This window comes from Patella vulgata, chromosome 1 (assembly GCF_932274485.2).
Source record: "Patella vulgata chromosome 1, xgPatVulg1.2, whole genome shotgun sequence".
Lineage (NCBI taxonomy): Eukaryota > Metazoa > Mollusca > Gastropoda > Patellidae > Patella > Patella vulgata.
Genome location: NC_065879.2, coordinates 91,978,428 through 91,995,591, shown reverse-complemented (window position 1 = coordinate 91,995,591; position 17,164 = coordinate 91,978,428). Strand labels below are relative to the sequence as shown.

The 17,164-nt window shown below is 34.2% G+C and overlaps 2 protein-coding genes across 2 annotated transcripts; one reads left to right on the top strand and one right to left on the bottom strand.

Moving 5' to 3' along the window:
• Nucleotides 1-3,909: 3,909 nt before the first annotated feature.
• LOC126818766 (gastrula zinc finger protein XlCGF7.1-like) lies at nucleotides 3,910-4,960 on the bottom strand. Its single transcript, XM_050546325.2, is given in 2 exon segments — nucleotides 3,910-4,641; nucleotides 4,643-4,960. Coding segments are annotated over 2 exon segments (654 nt in total). The 3' UTR covers nucleotides 3,910-4,305.
• Nucleotides 4,961-10,749: 5,789 nt separating this feature from the next.
• On the top strand, nucleotides 10,750-16,213 carry LOC130012905 (gastrula zinc finger protein XlCGF52.1-like). The gene is made up of 3 exons (XM_056101024.1): nucleotides 10,750-10,893; nucleotides 14,831-15,836; nucleotides 16,203-16,213. Exons 1-3 carry the CDS (start codon nucleotides 10,891-10,893, stop codon nucleotides 16,211-16,213), a joined length of 1,020 nt encoding a protein of 339 aa, XP_055956999.1. The 5' UTR covers nucleotides 10,750-10,890.
• Nucleotides 16,214-17,164: the final 951 nt, after the last annotated feature.

Sequence of the window (17,164 nt, the reverse complement as noted above, 5' to 3'; positions counted from 1 at the left end):
ATACATTTGTATATCTTTAATTGAGATTTTTTATGAGTTATTGGTAGTGTTTATTCATTTATTATTATGTATATACTATGTGTAGTACGCCCATGTAAAGACGGTTGAGACAATTTGTGTGTAACGGTCTATAAGCAATATATATTATTATTATTATTATTATTATTATAGCACCATCAGCCACAACAACACCATCAATCACAACACCTATCCAGACAGCACCAGCCATTGTACCAAATGCCGTAGCATTCGTAGCCACAACAGCACTAGAGCCCACGCCAACCCCCGCACCTGTACCAGCCATTGCACATACTTCAGCACCAAATTCCGAGACACCAGTAGCCACAACAGCACCAACGCCAACCCAAGGACCAGCACCAAATGCCGTAGCACCAGAAACACCAGTAGACACGACAGCCAGAACCAGCAATTGCACCACCAGCAACCATGCCAATACCAGCACCTATCCAGACACTAACAGCACCAGTCATTGCATTGAATTTAACACCAGCACCAAATGCCGCACCAGAGGTCACAACATCACCTAGGAGCAAAACAGTAGGACGTTAAACCCCATTTCATTTCATTTCACAACATCACCAGAACCAACCCCTGCACCAACGCCAACTCCAACTCCAGCACATATCCATACACAAACAGCACGAGCCATTGCATATACTTTAGCACCAGCACCAAATTCCGCCTCACCAACAGTAGCCAAAAAGGCACCAGCAGCAACACCAGCACCAAATGCTGTGGCACCAGCAGCACTCCTGCCAATACCAGCACCAGCAGCCACACCAGAACCAGAGTTAGACTTTTCCCTACTCGCAGCCTTACCTGACTTGGACTATTTGGAACAAACCAGTCCTGCTAGGAAGAAATGGGATTGTAGCTCTACGATAATGCATTCGCTGGACGTCATTATGAAGAGAATAAGAAAATCAGGAAAAAATTCTTAAAAAATAGAAAAGAGCCAGTGGAAATTTGCCAGCCAGCTATAGTCACAGACGTGACTGTGTTTGATGATATTCCGGACGAATATAGAATTTCCGTTGTGGAACTAAAAAAAATAAAAACTCACTCATTAAATATAGGAAATTTTGCTTCTAAAGTTACTATTAGACTATTCCCAGAATTATTTAAGAGGAAAATAAAAGTCACCATTATTCGTATTTTGGAGGGGGAAAAAAGCAAAAATTAGAATTGGAACATAGGAGAAAAACATGAATTAAACGGTATGTACTCCATTACTATCCTGAGGTCTCTGACGTCAAGGTCTGGAAAGACCGTATCGTCCCGCTTATTAATGACGCCCTACGAAGGGAGAGAGAGAGAGAAATGGGGTTTAACGTCCACTCGACACAAACTAGGTCATTTCGGGACTAACATATGGTTTAATTTTATTTACATAATTTGCTTGCGCGTAGAGGTCTTTAGCTGTGGGAGGAAACCGGAGGACCCGGAGAAAACCCACGAGGTTGGACAGGTGACCCTACTCCTTGCCACGCACAACCGGGGATTCGAAACCACGCCGGTCGACTCAATGACAGACTTTATGATACAGCGCGCGCACGCTAACCATTCAGCCATCCAACCCCCGCCCTACGAAGGAAATAATGACGACAATGTACATACATGTATATAGTTTTAGTCAGTAATCACCCCAAAAAAACCAAAACAAAACCCACCTTTACTTTGTAGATGTGTTTATATGAAGCATATGTTAATAATATGCATATTTCCATTGGGTAAATAAAGCACCGAGAAGGTAATTAAAATAGCTACCTGAGTATGTAATTACAAGAAATGTTGAACAGATTGAAGAACCTTTTATTTGTTGAAGTATTTATATGATGTACATGTATATGTAATTAACAGAAACGCTGATAATATTTTGTCAGTGTATGTACAAAATTGTAATTAAATTGCTTCTAAATCATTTGGTACTCAAAATGCATTATGAATAAATAAATGTCTGACGGATTGATCGATCGTTATTCTTGTCTGTTCAATGACTGATACGAATTGATCTGTTTTGATCTTGTGTGGATCTGTCATCAAATTGGATCTGTGTTATGATACAGACGTCAGTTTTAAAGCCGAAAGTGGGGGGTCACGTGGCTAAGGCGCTGGATCGCTAGCCTGGAGGTCGGGTGTTCGATCCCTGCATTGGCCAAGAAAGTTCATCCAGATCTTCCGGCGTGGTTTCCCCTTGTCAGTGATGCAGGACGGAGGGCCTGACAAGGACAGCTGTTTAGTCCTTCGGATGAGACGAAAAACCGAGGTACCGTGTACACATTGGCATGCACGTAAAAGATCCCTTGGCAGTTGGAATTCGATATAAGAGTAGGCCGTAGCGCCGCTGCCTAGGCAAAATTTCCCCAATAGCACACTGTATGGGTTATGTCCGTCTTCATTATCCCAGTTTAGGAGCAGAACAGTAGGACGTTAAACCCCATTTCCTTTCCTTTAAAGCCGAAAGCAGAATTAAACTTAAATTGGTAAACATTCTTTCATGGTGGATCCACCTGTAAATGTATATATTGAGTGCGGTTGCATTCGTGTTGCCGAATTATCATTTAATTGACATACACAAACTCTCAAAATTTATCGCCCGCTTTGTCCGCTAAAAGTTCAATATTATATATTTATGCTGCATGTACTAACAACAAAACACTTAAATTACTCTCCATGCTTAAAGCTACATGTAAGGGTGCGAATTGCTACTCCATGAATACTTTTTCAGACCATTCTACATGAATCAGAATTCACGAAACATGGTTTCATTGTCGGATTAAGCGTTGACATCCACAATAGCTACACATATGTGTATGTTCTTTCTATACCGATGTTCATTAGGCATAAAAGATGGTCCTTTCTAAATATATTTGTAGACAATTTGTCGCAAATTTTCCGATGGTGTTAACCGAATTCATGAAAAATGGTTTCATTGCCTCGTGTAAAATTAACAGTTGACACCCAAAATAGCAACATAGACTGTGGTATATGTTTAAATGTTTTATGTTCATGTAATTATCAATGCATACAATTCACCTTTTGTTATTAAATCGTTCAGCAGCCATTATTATAATAATAATAATAATAATTTATTCTGTATCAAAGGCCTCCGGCCCAAAGTACACGTATAATATAATATAATATAATAAAGTTTATCATATAAAATAGTTTAAATACGAATAAAGACATCAAATATCATCAATATAATACAAACAATCAGCGGTAATATAAATCTAGCGCAGCCGTCGGATTTGATCGTTTAATTGTGTTTCACATTTATTTCAATTTCTTTCAACTTATTAGGAAAAGAAACTAATCAATTTGAGGTACAAATCTGGTGCATATTCTAATTCTGGTTTGGCAAGTTTTTGCGGGCCGACTATATTTATTAGGGGACTATAATCCGCCGCTGTTTTTATATTTTCGCGGACTATAATCCGCTGTGGTTTTTATATTTTCACGGACTATAATCCGCCGCAGTTTATATATTTTCGCGGACTATAATCCCCCGCGTTTTTTATATTTCCGCCGTGTTTTTTCTGCCAAGAATGCCGATATTTTCGTGGAGTGCAAATGAGAAAACACCGCCATTCTTGAGCGGAAAAAACACCGACCAAGGACTAATTTCAAACTTCCACTTGACCAGTACTGTAAATGATTTACGACAAACATCACATGTAAAGGGTTTATCACCTGTATGAAGTCTGATATGTCTCTGTAGATGACTACTGTTAGTAAATGATTTACTACAAACACCACATGTAAAAGGTTTTTCACCAGTATGAATTATGATATGTTTCTGTAGATCGCTACGGTTACTAGATGATTTACTACAAACACCACATGTAAAGGGTTTTTGTCCACTATGACTTCTGATATGTCTCTGTAGATGACTACTGTTAGTAAATGATTTACTACAAACATCACATGTAAAAGGTTTTTCATCCAGTATGAATTATGATATGTCTCTGTAGATGACTACTGTTAGTAAATGATTTACTACAAACACCACATGTAAAGGGTTTATCACCTGTATGAAGTCTGATATGTCTCTGTAGATGACTACTGTTAGTAAATGATTTACTACAAACATCACATGTAAAAGGTTTTTCATCAAGTATGAATTATGATATGTTTCTGAAGATTACTACTATCAGAGAATGATTTACTACAAACACCACATGTAAAAGGTTTTTCATCCAGTATGAATTATGATATGTCTCTGTAGATGACTACTGTTAGTAAATGATTTACTACAAACATCACATGTAAAAGGTTTTTCCATCAAGTATGAATTCTGATATGTCTCTGTAGATTACTACTGTTAGTAAATGATTTACTACAAACATCACATGTAAAAGGTTTTTCACCTGTATGAATTATGATATGTTTCTGTAGATTACTACTGTTAGTAAATGATTTACTACAAACACCACATGTAAAGGGTTTTTCACCTGTATGAAGTCTGATATGTCTCTGAAGATTACTTCTATCAGTGAATGATTTACTACAAACATTGCATGTAAAAGGTTTTTCACCAGTATGAATTCTCATATGTCTGTGTAGATCGCTACGGTTGGTAAATGATTTACTACAAACATCGCATGTAAAAGGTTTTTCATCCAGTATGAATTCTGATATGTTGCTGAAGATTACTACTGTTAGTAAATGATTTACAACAAACATCACATGTAAAAGGTTTTTCACCAGTATGAATTATGATATGTCTCTGAAGATTACTACTGTTAGTAAATGATTTACTACAAATATAACATGTAAAAGGTTTTTCACCAGTATGAAGTCTGATATGTTTCTGTAGATCGCTACGGTTACTAGATGATTTACTACAAACATCACATGTAAAGGGTTTTTCATCAAGTATGAATTCTGATATGTTTCTGTAGATGACTACTGACAGTAAATGATTTACTACAAACATCACATGTAAAAGGTTTTTCACCAGTATGAAGTCTGATATGTTTCTGTAGATCGCTACGGTTACTAGATGATTTACTACAAACACCACATGTAAAAGGTTTTTCACCAGTATGAATTCTGATATGTCTCTGTAGATGACTACTGTTGGTAAATGATTTACTACAAACATCACATTTATAGTGCTTTTCACCAGTATGAATTCTGATATGTTTCTGTAGATGACTACTGTTAGTAAATGATTTACCGCAAACATCACATGTAAAAGGTTTTCCATCAAGTATGAATTCTGATATGTTTCTGTAGATGACTACTGTTAGTAAATGATTTACCGCAAACATCACATGTAAAAGGTTTTCCATCAAGTATGAATTCTGATATGTCTCTGTAGTTTACTACTGTTAGTAAATGATTTACTACAAACATCACATTTATAGTGCTTTTCACCAGTATGAATTCTGACATGTTTCTGTAGATGACTACTGTTAGTAAATGATTTACAACAAACACCACATGTAAAAGGTTTTTCATCAAGTATGAATTCTGATATGTTTCTGTAGATGACTACTGTTAGTAAATGATTTACAACAAACACCACATGTAAAAGGTTTTCCATCAAGTATGAATTCTGATATGTCTGTGTAGATGACTACTGTTAGTAAATGATTTACTACAAACACCACATGTAAAGGGTTTTTCACCTGTATGAAGTCTGATATGTCTGTGAAGATTACTTCTATCAGTAAATGATTTACTACAAATATAACATGTAAAGGGTTTTTCACCAGTATGAATTCTCATATGTCTGTGTAGATCGCTACGGTTACTAAATGATTTACTACAAACATCACATTTATAGGGTTTTTCACCCGTATGAATTCTTACATGTCTCTGAAGTTTACTACTACATGTGAATGATTTACTACAAACACCACATTTAAAGGCATTTTCTACAATATGAGTTCTCGTGTGTTGCTGCAGGCCATCTACATCATCAGTTTTCTCATCTTCAACATGACAATATTCATCTACGTCATCAGTTGTGTCTTCTTTAACATGACAATATTCATCTACATCATCATCAGTTGTCTCTTCTTTAAAACGAACATGACAATATTCATCTACATCATCAGATTTCTCTTCTTTAAAACGAACATGACAATATTCATCTACATCATCAGATTTCTCTTCTTTAACATGCACTTTGTAGTGGTTTTCTAAACTACAAAAACTTTGAAAAATTTCATCACATACTTTACATTGATGAAAAGTTATATCATCGTTAGTTTCCTGTAATATATAAAAAATATAACATTATTAGTTTCTTGTAATATATAAATGTTATAACATTATTAGTTTCTTGTAATATATAAATGTTATAACATTATTAGTTTCTTGTAATATATAAAATAAAATAAAACCAAGTACGAACAATCCAAATCATTAGACAAAATTCGAAATCCTAAAAAAATGGTATAGGCAAAATAGTGTAATAAGGCAAAATAGTGTAATCAGCATATGGACTGTTCACCGTGTACAAAATACACGACAAACAGTGGTAACAGGTGTCAGGAAGAGTAAGCTTACCCTGCCTGGCGCCACACCCGCCATAGCTGCATCCAAACTATTAGGCGAAATCTCGGTAAAATAGTGTGATTGGCCAAAAGTTATAACCAGTGCTCACTCTGGGTTTCATTATTTTTCTGCCAATTTTTCATTTTAATTTTTTAGCCATATATTTTTTGCTGCCCAAAAAAGAACAAATATCTATCAGATTTTTTCAGTAATTTTTATTTACACAAGTACATACAATATACATATGATATTAAAATTTACAAAATTCTTCTCTGCTTTGCAGAAGCTTATTTTTTGAAAGCTTTTTGAACATCTGGGGTAACCACTTTAAGTAACATTAATTTTACACAGAGCGTTTGTTCTTAATGATACCAGAAGCCCATCTTTTCCCAGTAAGATCACAACATAAATGTTGATTTAAATTGACAAATAATTTGTGTTTTCATTGTCGAAGATTTTGGATGATATTGAGTTACAGACTTAGCTACTTTAATAATGAAATAAGCAAGGGGAACTTTAGTAGGCATATGGCCGGGTTATAGACATAACGGCCCTAAACCATAACGGCCACAAAATTTGGTCATAACGGCAAAAATATTTGGTCGAAACGGCCAAACAATTTAGTCATAACGGCCAAGAAAATATAAACCATTTTTTACATGCAGGAAATGATATTTATTCACAAAGATATTGCCTAACAGATAATATAAATACATACATTAGCTAAACATTAATTTAATACATGGAAAAAAAAACCGAATGGATTGCTTGTTGTTGTTTATTAAAGATTTAACGTCCAATACAGGTTGGTTTAATTAAATTATTTACACTTGAAAATTGTTAAAAACACAAAAGTCTTTTACTTTTATTACCTAATCACTGATCAGAGGGTGTGAAGTACCTAATTAGGGATTATTCAATCAGTTGATTAATTAGTACTCACCTCTTTCCTTTGTCTGACGAATGAATTGTTATTTTTGTCAAATGATAAAAGTCAATTGTTATTTTTATCAAAGATAGGTATAATATTTGATCAGACCACGTATGACAGAATTGAACCACCTTGTTAGCTAATCCAAAATAGATATAATATGCATACAGGAAACGAAATTAGATCCAAAGCAGAAGGACCCAAAACTGACTGGGTTCACTACTTTAGTGTATTAAGTGTAGTTATTCCTGAATTTAATGTTAATATAATATAAAAGATAGGTTGCCAGGCAATGAAACATACGCCCACAGCAGCTAAATCGTCTGGGCGGTCTACAAGAGTTGTCGCATATATTTACTTTTTTCGATAATGAAACATTTTTAATACACTTAAATCTGATTAAGAGTAACAACTCATAAAGTAATTATCAGAAAATCATTAGAATTTGTTTGGTTTTTATAAAGTTCTGCCCCATGCTAACATTTAGTATACAAAACATTTAATATCATGGATTTAGCTGTTTAGTTATCAAAATTCATTGAAAATCAATATACTTGTTCATCTCAAGACCTTAAACTCAGTAAATCAACCTATCCATAATATTATCATACCTAACGTATTGGACGTTAAATCTTTAATAAACAAAAACAATATCTTGTTTTTCATTAAATTAAAATGTTTGGCCGTCAATACCAAATCTTTTGGCCATTATAACCAAACTGTTTGGCCGTTATGACTAAAATAGGGCCGTTATGACTACATCCCATATGGCCTATACTGGAAGTATCTATTATTTTGTTGATACTACGGTGGTGACAGGCACTAGTGTGGAAATGTCAGGCACAACTGTCTGAGTGCCTAACATTTTGTCAGGCACACTATTTTAGGTTATTTTCAGGCCTGTAGATGGACGAGAGAGCTAATCATGTCAGTATCATCTGTCGACTTTGAGAATTTTGGTGGTGACATACTAAAAAAAAATCTGACATTCTTCTATCGGCTGTTCAATTTTTCCCACGTGATTTGCTGATAACTGACTTTCGTTCGTTTCTTTCTGGAGTTTAACTAGACGACCAATGTCAAAACTAAACAGTGTTTCTTAAACTACACGGTAGCAGAAACTGGGTGTTTTTTTGATGAATCTTGATGGCATTTAATACTTTCTGGACGGCAATCTATTGTATACGAGTATTAGATTCTAGATGGTAAGCTCAGTTTCAGTTTATTCGTCAAATCTGAATGATACCCAGTCCCTAGTGTCAAGAGACAAAGGATTGGTACTTAATTGATTGATTACTGACTCAGCTAAGCGCAATAGACTGTACTGTAACATGTGTGTACTGCGTGGAAATCAAAGCTTTGTGGCAAATTCAATTTGCAAAAGGTAAAAAAGTTAATTTTAAAATTGAATTCATTCGCCCTGATATCATCCCTCCCAGTGATAGGGTGACCCATTCACTCTACAGAAAGTTGGTCTCGACACAGCTAAATGTGCACGCTTCAGTTGCGTGTCTCAAACTGATTTCTGACTACCCCGCACTCTCTTTGAGTCGATAAATAGCCATGGCACGTGCAATTCTCTACAAATATATCAACTATTACAGCCGTAAAAAATCTATTGTTGACGATTTTGAATAGCAGTAAAATTTAGCTTCTTGGTTATTACAGCAGCTTTAGAAATTACATTTGTTTTATTTTTTAAATTGCTTTATCATTAACTGTACCGTTAAGAGCGGCATCTTTTGGTTTAGTACAAATACTATCTCTGAATCACTTTCTTTAGCAGGAACCAATCTGAACGACAGATTCACCCTACCTGCAGAGAAGTGACTCTGACAGTGAATAGCCATGATATCCATATGACGTTATCTAAACGTCACAGGTCATGAGGTCACATCAACAAAACAAATGTAAACACTATCATTATGATGATCATCAACATTACAAGACACAATGTTACATTGTTAACAATAGCCTTCTTGCAGCCTTTCGGACTGTATAATCCGTACAGAACGTCTTATCGCTTCTTCCAATGATTTTTCACAAAAATAACATCATCTACAACTCTAGATTTGACGTCGGCATATTGGCACTGTTTTGTGCTTCGGTCGTGTCTATTTCAGATATACACAATCAATTCCGTTAATGTTTTTAGCGTGGGGATCGACTAAAAGTTAATTTATTTCAGTTCTAAACAAAAATTTAAAACTTTAACGCAATTTTAAAAAAATAGCCAAATTCTGGCTGGGATTACTGAGCAAAATGGCCATTCACTGCATATGTGCGAAAAAAAAAGCCAGCTACCATTTAATTTTCGTACGTTAGTTACGTACGAGCAGGAACATGATACTAGCAGTAGTTTCATTTTACTTTTACAAGTTTCTTAAAACATTTGTTGAGTAGGCTAAAGTGCTTATTTCTAAATTCAATTTCTTGTTCTAGCTTTCTGTTATGTTTCGTAAAAAAGTAGTCTTGATTATCCCGACCTGTCAATCAGACGTAGAATGGTCGATAGGCTTGTTAAGCGAGACTAATTTCAAAACAAGGGCACATAACCTATCTTTTACTCAAAAGTGTCTGGATGTTATGGAAAACACTTGGAACCAGTTTTCAGTCTATTATTTATAGATGATTAATGGTCATAGCTTATTAAGTACAACATGATCGTTTATTTAGTGACTATAATTGTGTGAAACTGATTTGAGGCTTGGCATATATATAAATATTGTGGCGTAATTGTCGAGATATTTGGAGATATTTATTTATGGTGGGTCACCCTACCAGTGATAGTAACGTCCATGCGAATATTTACGGTTGGTTGATAAGTTTGGGTCCAATAATTCAACTCACCATTACGATGTCATCACCGTTAATTGTTGATGTTTACATCTGACCTCTATAGATCATACAAATTGATATAACGTATCAAAATAAGACTAGTTGTGTTGGGAGATCGGACAAAGAAAACTGCCTTTCTTCGCTATCCCATGTTCATTTCCGGAACAACTTTGGGATAGTTGTATATTAAAATATGATGTGAATCTATCCAACACGAATAACTCATAATGTTTGAATCGTGACAACATAAGACTATTTCGTGTACACATGACGGGGCATTGAAGCAGTTATATTTATATCTGAAGAAACTCATTATGTCTGCAGGATTAGATCTATTATTACTTTTCGTCACGTGTGCTATCAAGTTTCTAACATTATGAGTTATTCGTATTGTATAGATCCACATCTTATTTTATTATACAACTATCCCAAAGTTGTTCCGGAAATGAAAAAGGGATAGAGAAGAAAGTCGGTTTTCTTTGTGCGATCTCACTAAACGAGTATTCTTTTTTATTTGATAAGTTATATTAACTTGTATGATATATAGAACTGAGTTGTAAACACCAACAATTAACGGGGATGACATCATAATGGTGAGTTGAAGTATTATTGGACCCAAACTTATCAACCAATCGTAAATATTCGCATGGCCGCTACTACTGTCTGAACCGTGGTAAATTTTAAACGGATTTCTTCGATTATGAACAAACTACTTAACTTTGGATATTATAAACTTACCTGTGTGTTTGAAATCCACTCACGTTAAAAAAAATCCATTGCACAATTTAATATCCCAACGAATAAAAAATTTCTCTCTTGAAAAATTGAAATATCACAAACTTTGGCAAAGAAAAATACCAATATGGAAGCTGGTTATGTCACTCTGCGGGAGATATCATTTCGTATTAGGGGTGACAGCATAGGAAATCGAAACGCTTTTTGGTACTTTTACGACAATTTAAGTACAATTACAACAATTGGCATTGAGTTTGAGCATTTGCACACATAACTACCCGCATTCCTTTATTTTGTTACCGTCTTTTACATTCTAGTAAAATCTCTGCAAATTTTATAGCTTTACCTTTTGAAATATTTTGTTTTAATTATTTGATTAGTGACTACATGTATGATGGGATGATTTTCTTTTGAACACGCATGCGACACAAAAACAACTACATTCGTTTTACGGGCCTTATCACACTGTCGAATCGGGAATTAATGTTCAACTTCTTACGGGCTTATTAGCATTATATACCCACCCAATAGGCACTTTGAGGGCTGCCGCAACACGCTTAAAGATGTTACTGAAGCGGTTATTAGTTGATCGAAAGAATGCTATCAAATTAACAATACACTCGGAGACTTCGGAGGTAAGCTTCATGATCCTTGTAAAATTATTTATAACATAAAAAAGATAGGATATTGTTAGTTTATATATGACTTTATTTTTATGAGTATCCGATTGTGAATAAAATTTGATAGACTGGTGATCAATGGTTTCAATATAAATCTCCTATGTAATTGCCTTCAATTGATATTTTTCGTCGCCCAAACTCATACGATTGAAATGATCGCGCTTTGTTTTGATTACATCACAGGGTTGCTAAACTATCTATTAATGTTAACCCACCCCCGCCATGGGTATATTGGATTCGTCCAACGCGTGACGAAAGCATTGTTGTCATCCACTTTGTTGAAATTACAAGTAAATAGTCAAATTTTTCAAGAGAGAACTTTTTTATTCGTTGGGATAATTAGTTGTGCAATAGATTTTATTTAACAGGAGTTGATTTCAAACACACAGGTAAGTTTATAATAACCAAAGTTAAGTAGTTTGTTCATAATCGTAGAAATCCGTTTAAAATTTACGATGGTTCAGACAGTAGATAACAAACCTTATCTCTCCAGTCTCTATGTTTTGAGATGAGAGTTGGTCCTATTAACTTCAACGTACCATAGCGGGAGTGGATCACTCCCGCTATTTTTAAACAAAATTGACAATATTTTTTATCAAAACGACGATTGATTATTGTTATTTATAATATTTCTGCCAGACCCAACTACAATTAAGCATATAATCCTACCTGAAATGGGTACAAATCATTAAAAGAAGTCATTCAGCAGACCTCAGTTAACTCTGATTCCAAACAACCCTGCAATGAATGTTCTACGCACTCTTCGAACGACGCCATTTTGAGAAGGTTTTCTAAAAGCGGGTAGCCGCATCACAATTGAAGGGATGTAGCTACATATTATCATTGACCGTATTTACGACCCATGATATCACTTACCGTCGCACAGTCGATGATAGATGTAGGGTACTAGATGTGGTCCTGATGTCAAGGTTTTCCGAATGAAAAGAAGCGTGCAGTATGGCTTTTCCAAATCCGATACAAACGACGCTTCATTAATTGAAACGCGAATATTTGGAATAAGGCGATAGTTGTGTCACTATATTGGCCCCTGTAAGTTTAGCAAGTCATAATAGTATAAAATTATTTTATTTTTAAGATGTTACATTTATTAATCAAAAATTTGAGTTTGCCACGTCAAACTGAAGGCTCCCAATTGTAGCTAAAAACAAACACATCAGTATATCTCAACGTTTTTAGTGAGGGATGACATCAGAGTGAATGAATTAGGTTTCAAAATTATCTTTTTTACCTTTTACGAATTAAATTCTAAAACAATTTTTTATTTAATTAAGAAAATAGTTAAATGTTGGAAGTAGCCTATATCTGGATAAACAAATATTGCCTATTTATAGGTAAGTCAATGATACGGTGTACCGCTGGCGTAATTTATGTATGTCGATTTTTGGGACAGATACCATATGGTAAATAATATATTGATTTGACAATATATATATTCAACTTTAATTCTGTGACTTCTCAATGAAATCAGTAGGTACAGAGCCAAAATATGAAGTGCAGAAAATTTTTGATCCAGTCTCGAAGTGACCTCCATGTAAGAAAGTTAGTGTGGAATTTTACTGCTCGCAACTGCGCACGATGGCCTCACTTTCCATTCATTGTTCTTCAGACGAAAGGGGCGTTATTTAGCGACAATTAATTAGGCATAACTCCATTAATACAGGGCCTATTAAGCTCAGGGCCTATCCAGAAATAACAGAATTAAAGCCATACGGGATAGTTGAATTTTTTTGTTGTCATCCCTATTATTTAGTGTAAATGGGCACATATTATACTGCACAAAGGCATAAAAATTACAGGAAACTGATGATGTTATAACCAGCGCTCACGAAGTCGATCGCCACTTGCGCCAATTACGATAAAAATATAATTTTGGCGATAAAATATTCAATCTGGCTAAATTTTTTGGCGATAACTTTTCCTGTATGGCGATTCTTTTTAAACCGTGGCGATAAATTATTTGTGCCACAAAATTTGATTTCCAAACGTGCACACACGTTACAGTCTATTGCGCTTGGCTGAGTCAGTTATCAATCAATGAGACACCAATCCTTTGTCTCTTGATCAATCTCGGATTAGTGTTGATTAGTATTTACAGTAAGAGTAGTAATAAACTAATTAAGAGACAAAAGATTTAATTATTTGTCTTCAAATACGATTCGGTGGGTTTTTTTGACAATTTCTATATATTCAAAATGGCGGACATTGTGAATAATACTCGTTCGATTTGTTTGGGATTATTGGATTATGACGTCTGTTTTATCTTTTTCTTACTCCTGTTGCCCATACAGCTAATAAATCAAGCCAGGTTTGTTGTTACAGAAACGAACAAACGAAAGTCAGTTATCAGCAAATCCCATGCGAAAAAAATAGATAACGTAAATAACATGAATTTTAGGCCTAGCCCCATTCATCATTACTAAAGGAAGATTTAGCTCTTGCATAATGTATGTTTAAATGCATTTGAAAAAGTTAGATCTTTTAAGGATGAATGGAAATTTTCAAATCCTTGTGATATCAGTAAGTGCTTGCTTACAATTCCTGTGGCAACTGCAGACTGTGGAAGAGGGTTTAGTTAATAAAATATTATAAAAAACCCAAATATTCATTAAGAATAAACACTCTGTGTAATTTAATGTTACTTAAAGTGGTTAACCCAGATGTTGAAAAAGCTTTCAAAAAAATGGGCATCTGCAAAGCAGAGAAGAATTTTGTAAATTTTAATATCATATGTATATTGTATGTACTTATGTAAATAAAAATTACTGAAAAAATCTGATAGATATATGTTCTTTTTGGGGGGGGGGGGAATTATATGGCTAATAAATTAAAATGAAAAATTGGCGGAAAAATAATGAAACCCAAAGTGAGCATTGGTTATAACTTTTATATATTACAGGAAACTAATAATGTAACTTTTATATATTACAGGAAGCTAATGATGTAACTTTTATATATTACAGGAAGCTAATGATATAACTTTTATATATTACCGGAAGCTAATGATGTAACTTTTATATATTACAGGAAACTAATGATGTTATAACTTTTATATATTACAGAGAACTAATGTTGTTATAACTTTTATATATTACAGGAAACTAATGGTGTTATAACATTTCATCAATGTACAATATGTGATGAAATTTTTCAACATTTGTATGATTTAGAAAAGCACTACAAAGTGCATGTTAAAAAAGAGAAAACTGCTGATGTAGATGAATATTGTCATGTTAAAGAAGAGAAAACTGATGATGTAGATGAATATTGTTATGTTCGTTTCAAAGAAGAAAAAACTAATGATGTAGATGAATATTGTCATGTTAAAGAAGAGATATCTGATGATGTAGATGAATATTGTCATGTTAAAGAAGAGAAAACTGATGATATGGAAACTGTTTATCAGTGTAATTTGTGTGATGAAGAATTTAGATTAGAAACTGATTTAGAAAAACACTGCGAAAAACATGTTGAAGAAGAGGAATCTGGTTTACAACATGGTAAACATTGGGAGAAAACTTTTAGCCAGAACAATGAAAAAGAAATACTCAATTCACAAGAGTTTAAAAAGTGTGATGTTTGTAGCAAATCATTTACTAACAAATATTACCTTAAAATTCATTTGAGGAATCATTCAGGCGCAAAACCTCATAAATGTGATGTTTGTAGTAAATCATTCATATACACCAGTCAACTTCAGAGACATATAAAAATTCATACTGGTGTCAAACCCTTTACATGTTATGTTTGTAGTAAATCATGTACTAACAGTAGCGATCTACAGAGACATTTCAGAATTCATACAGGCGAAAAGCCATTTAAGTGTGATGTTTGTAGTAAATCATTTACTAGAAATAATCATCTTCAGAAACATATGGGAATTCATACTGGTGAAAGGCCTTTTACATGCGATATTTGTAGTAAATCATTTACTAACAGGAATCATCTAAAAAGACATATGAGAATTCATACTGGTGAAAAACCTTATAAATGTGATGTTTGTAGTAAATCATCTAGTAACCGTAGCGATCTACAGAAACATATGAGAACTCATAGTGGGGAAAAACCATATACATGTGATGTTTGTCGTAAATCATTTACTGGTGAAAAGCTTTTTACGTGTGATATTTGTAGTAAATCATTCACTGAGAGCAGTACCTTTTATAGACATATCAGAAGTCATACTGGTGAAAAATTGTTTACATGCGATGTTTGTAATAAATCATTTGCTGATAATAGTTCTATGCGGCATCACATGAGAATTCATACTGGTGAAAAACCTTTTAGATGTAATGTTTGTGGTACATCATTCACCTGGAGAAATTCACTGAAAAGACACATGGAAATGCATCTAAACAAACCATAATAAATTTACGATTTAAATACATATGGAGTAGTTTGTTGAAAAGACAGATGAGAATACATCCAGACGATTAATGTGATGTTTGTTGTAAATCATTCACTAGGAGTAGTTTGTTGAAAAGACACATGAGAATACATCCAGACGAAAAAGCATAATAAATATACGGTGTAGTTAGAAATATTGTCTTCAGTAAAACCAGAAATTACATTGTAAATGATAAAAATAAAACTTTTATAAAATCTCAAGTTTTAAGATTGTATGTATGTAGTTTGAATCTGACTGTCTGTGGTAAAGGTGCTGTGATACAAGATTATATAAGACATGCTGTAGACATCTGTGTTGTAATTCATGCTATGTATTGTTGTAATCATCAAATAGATACATTGAGTGTGATTGTTTTTTTATTGCTACATCTGGTTGGAACAAGGGAAGATCAGCAAGATAATAATAATAATAATAGTATTCTGTTGTTTTTGGAGCTTAAACAATATGGCTTGGGTAACACCTGCTAGTAAACTGTTACAGTAGTCAAATTTTGATAGGACAAGAGATTGAAGTAATGATTTTGTGATATTGACACAGACATTTCCTTGAACACTTTCCAGGGCACTTTTTCAGAAGGAAAGGCACACCGATCCCCTATATACAGGTTGAAAATCAATCAATCATTTCTGGGTTTTTTTCTTCTATTGCCTCTGGCTACTGCACTCATTATAAAGTAAATCTGATCAGACATGGACTAAATGACTTGTGAAATCTTGTTGAAACGCTGCAGTGAAGTAAATCACGGCTTCTATAAATGTCTATTTCAGTACTGGCTGTAGAATTTTATACTTACATAGTGGAGGTTGATCATAGCTTATATATGTGTGGATTTCAGTACTGGCTTTACAATTTCATAGTTATATTGCAGAGGCATATATGGCTGATGTAGAACCCATGCTACATAAACATGGACCAGTAAGACCGTATATGATTATGACAAAGTTTTAGACTTGCCCCACCAAAATTGGGAGAGTGCCATTATTATGAATTTTCCCTCCAAAATTGGGGGTTGGATGGCTGAAT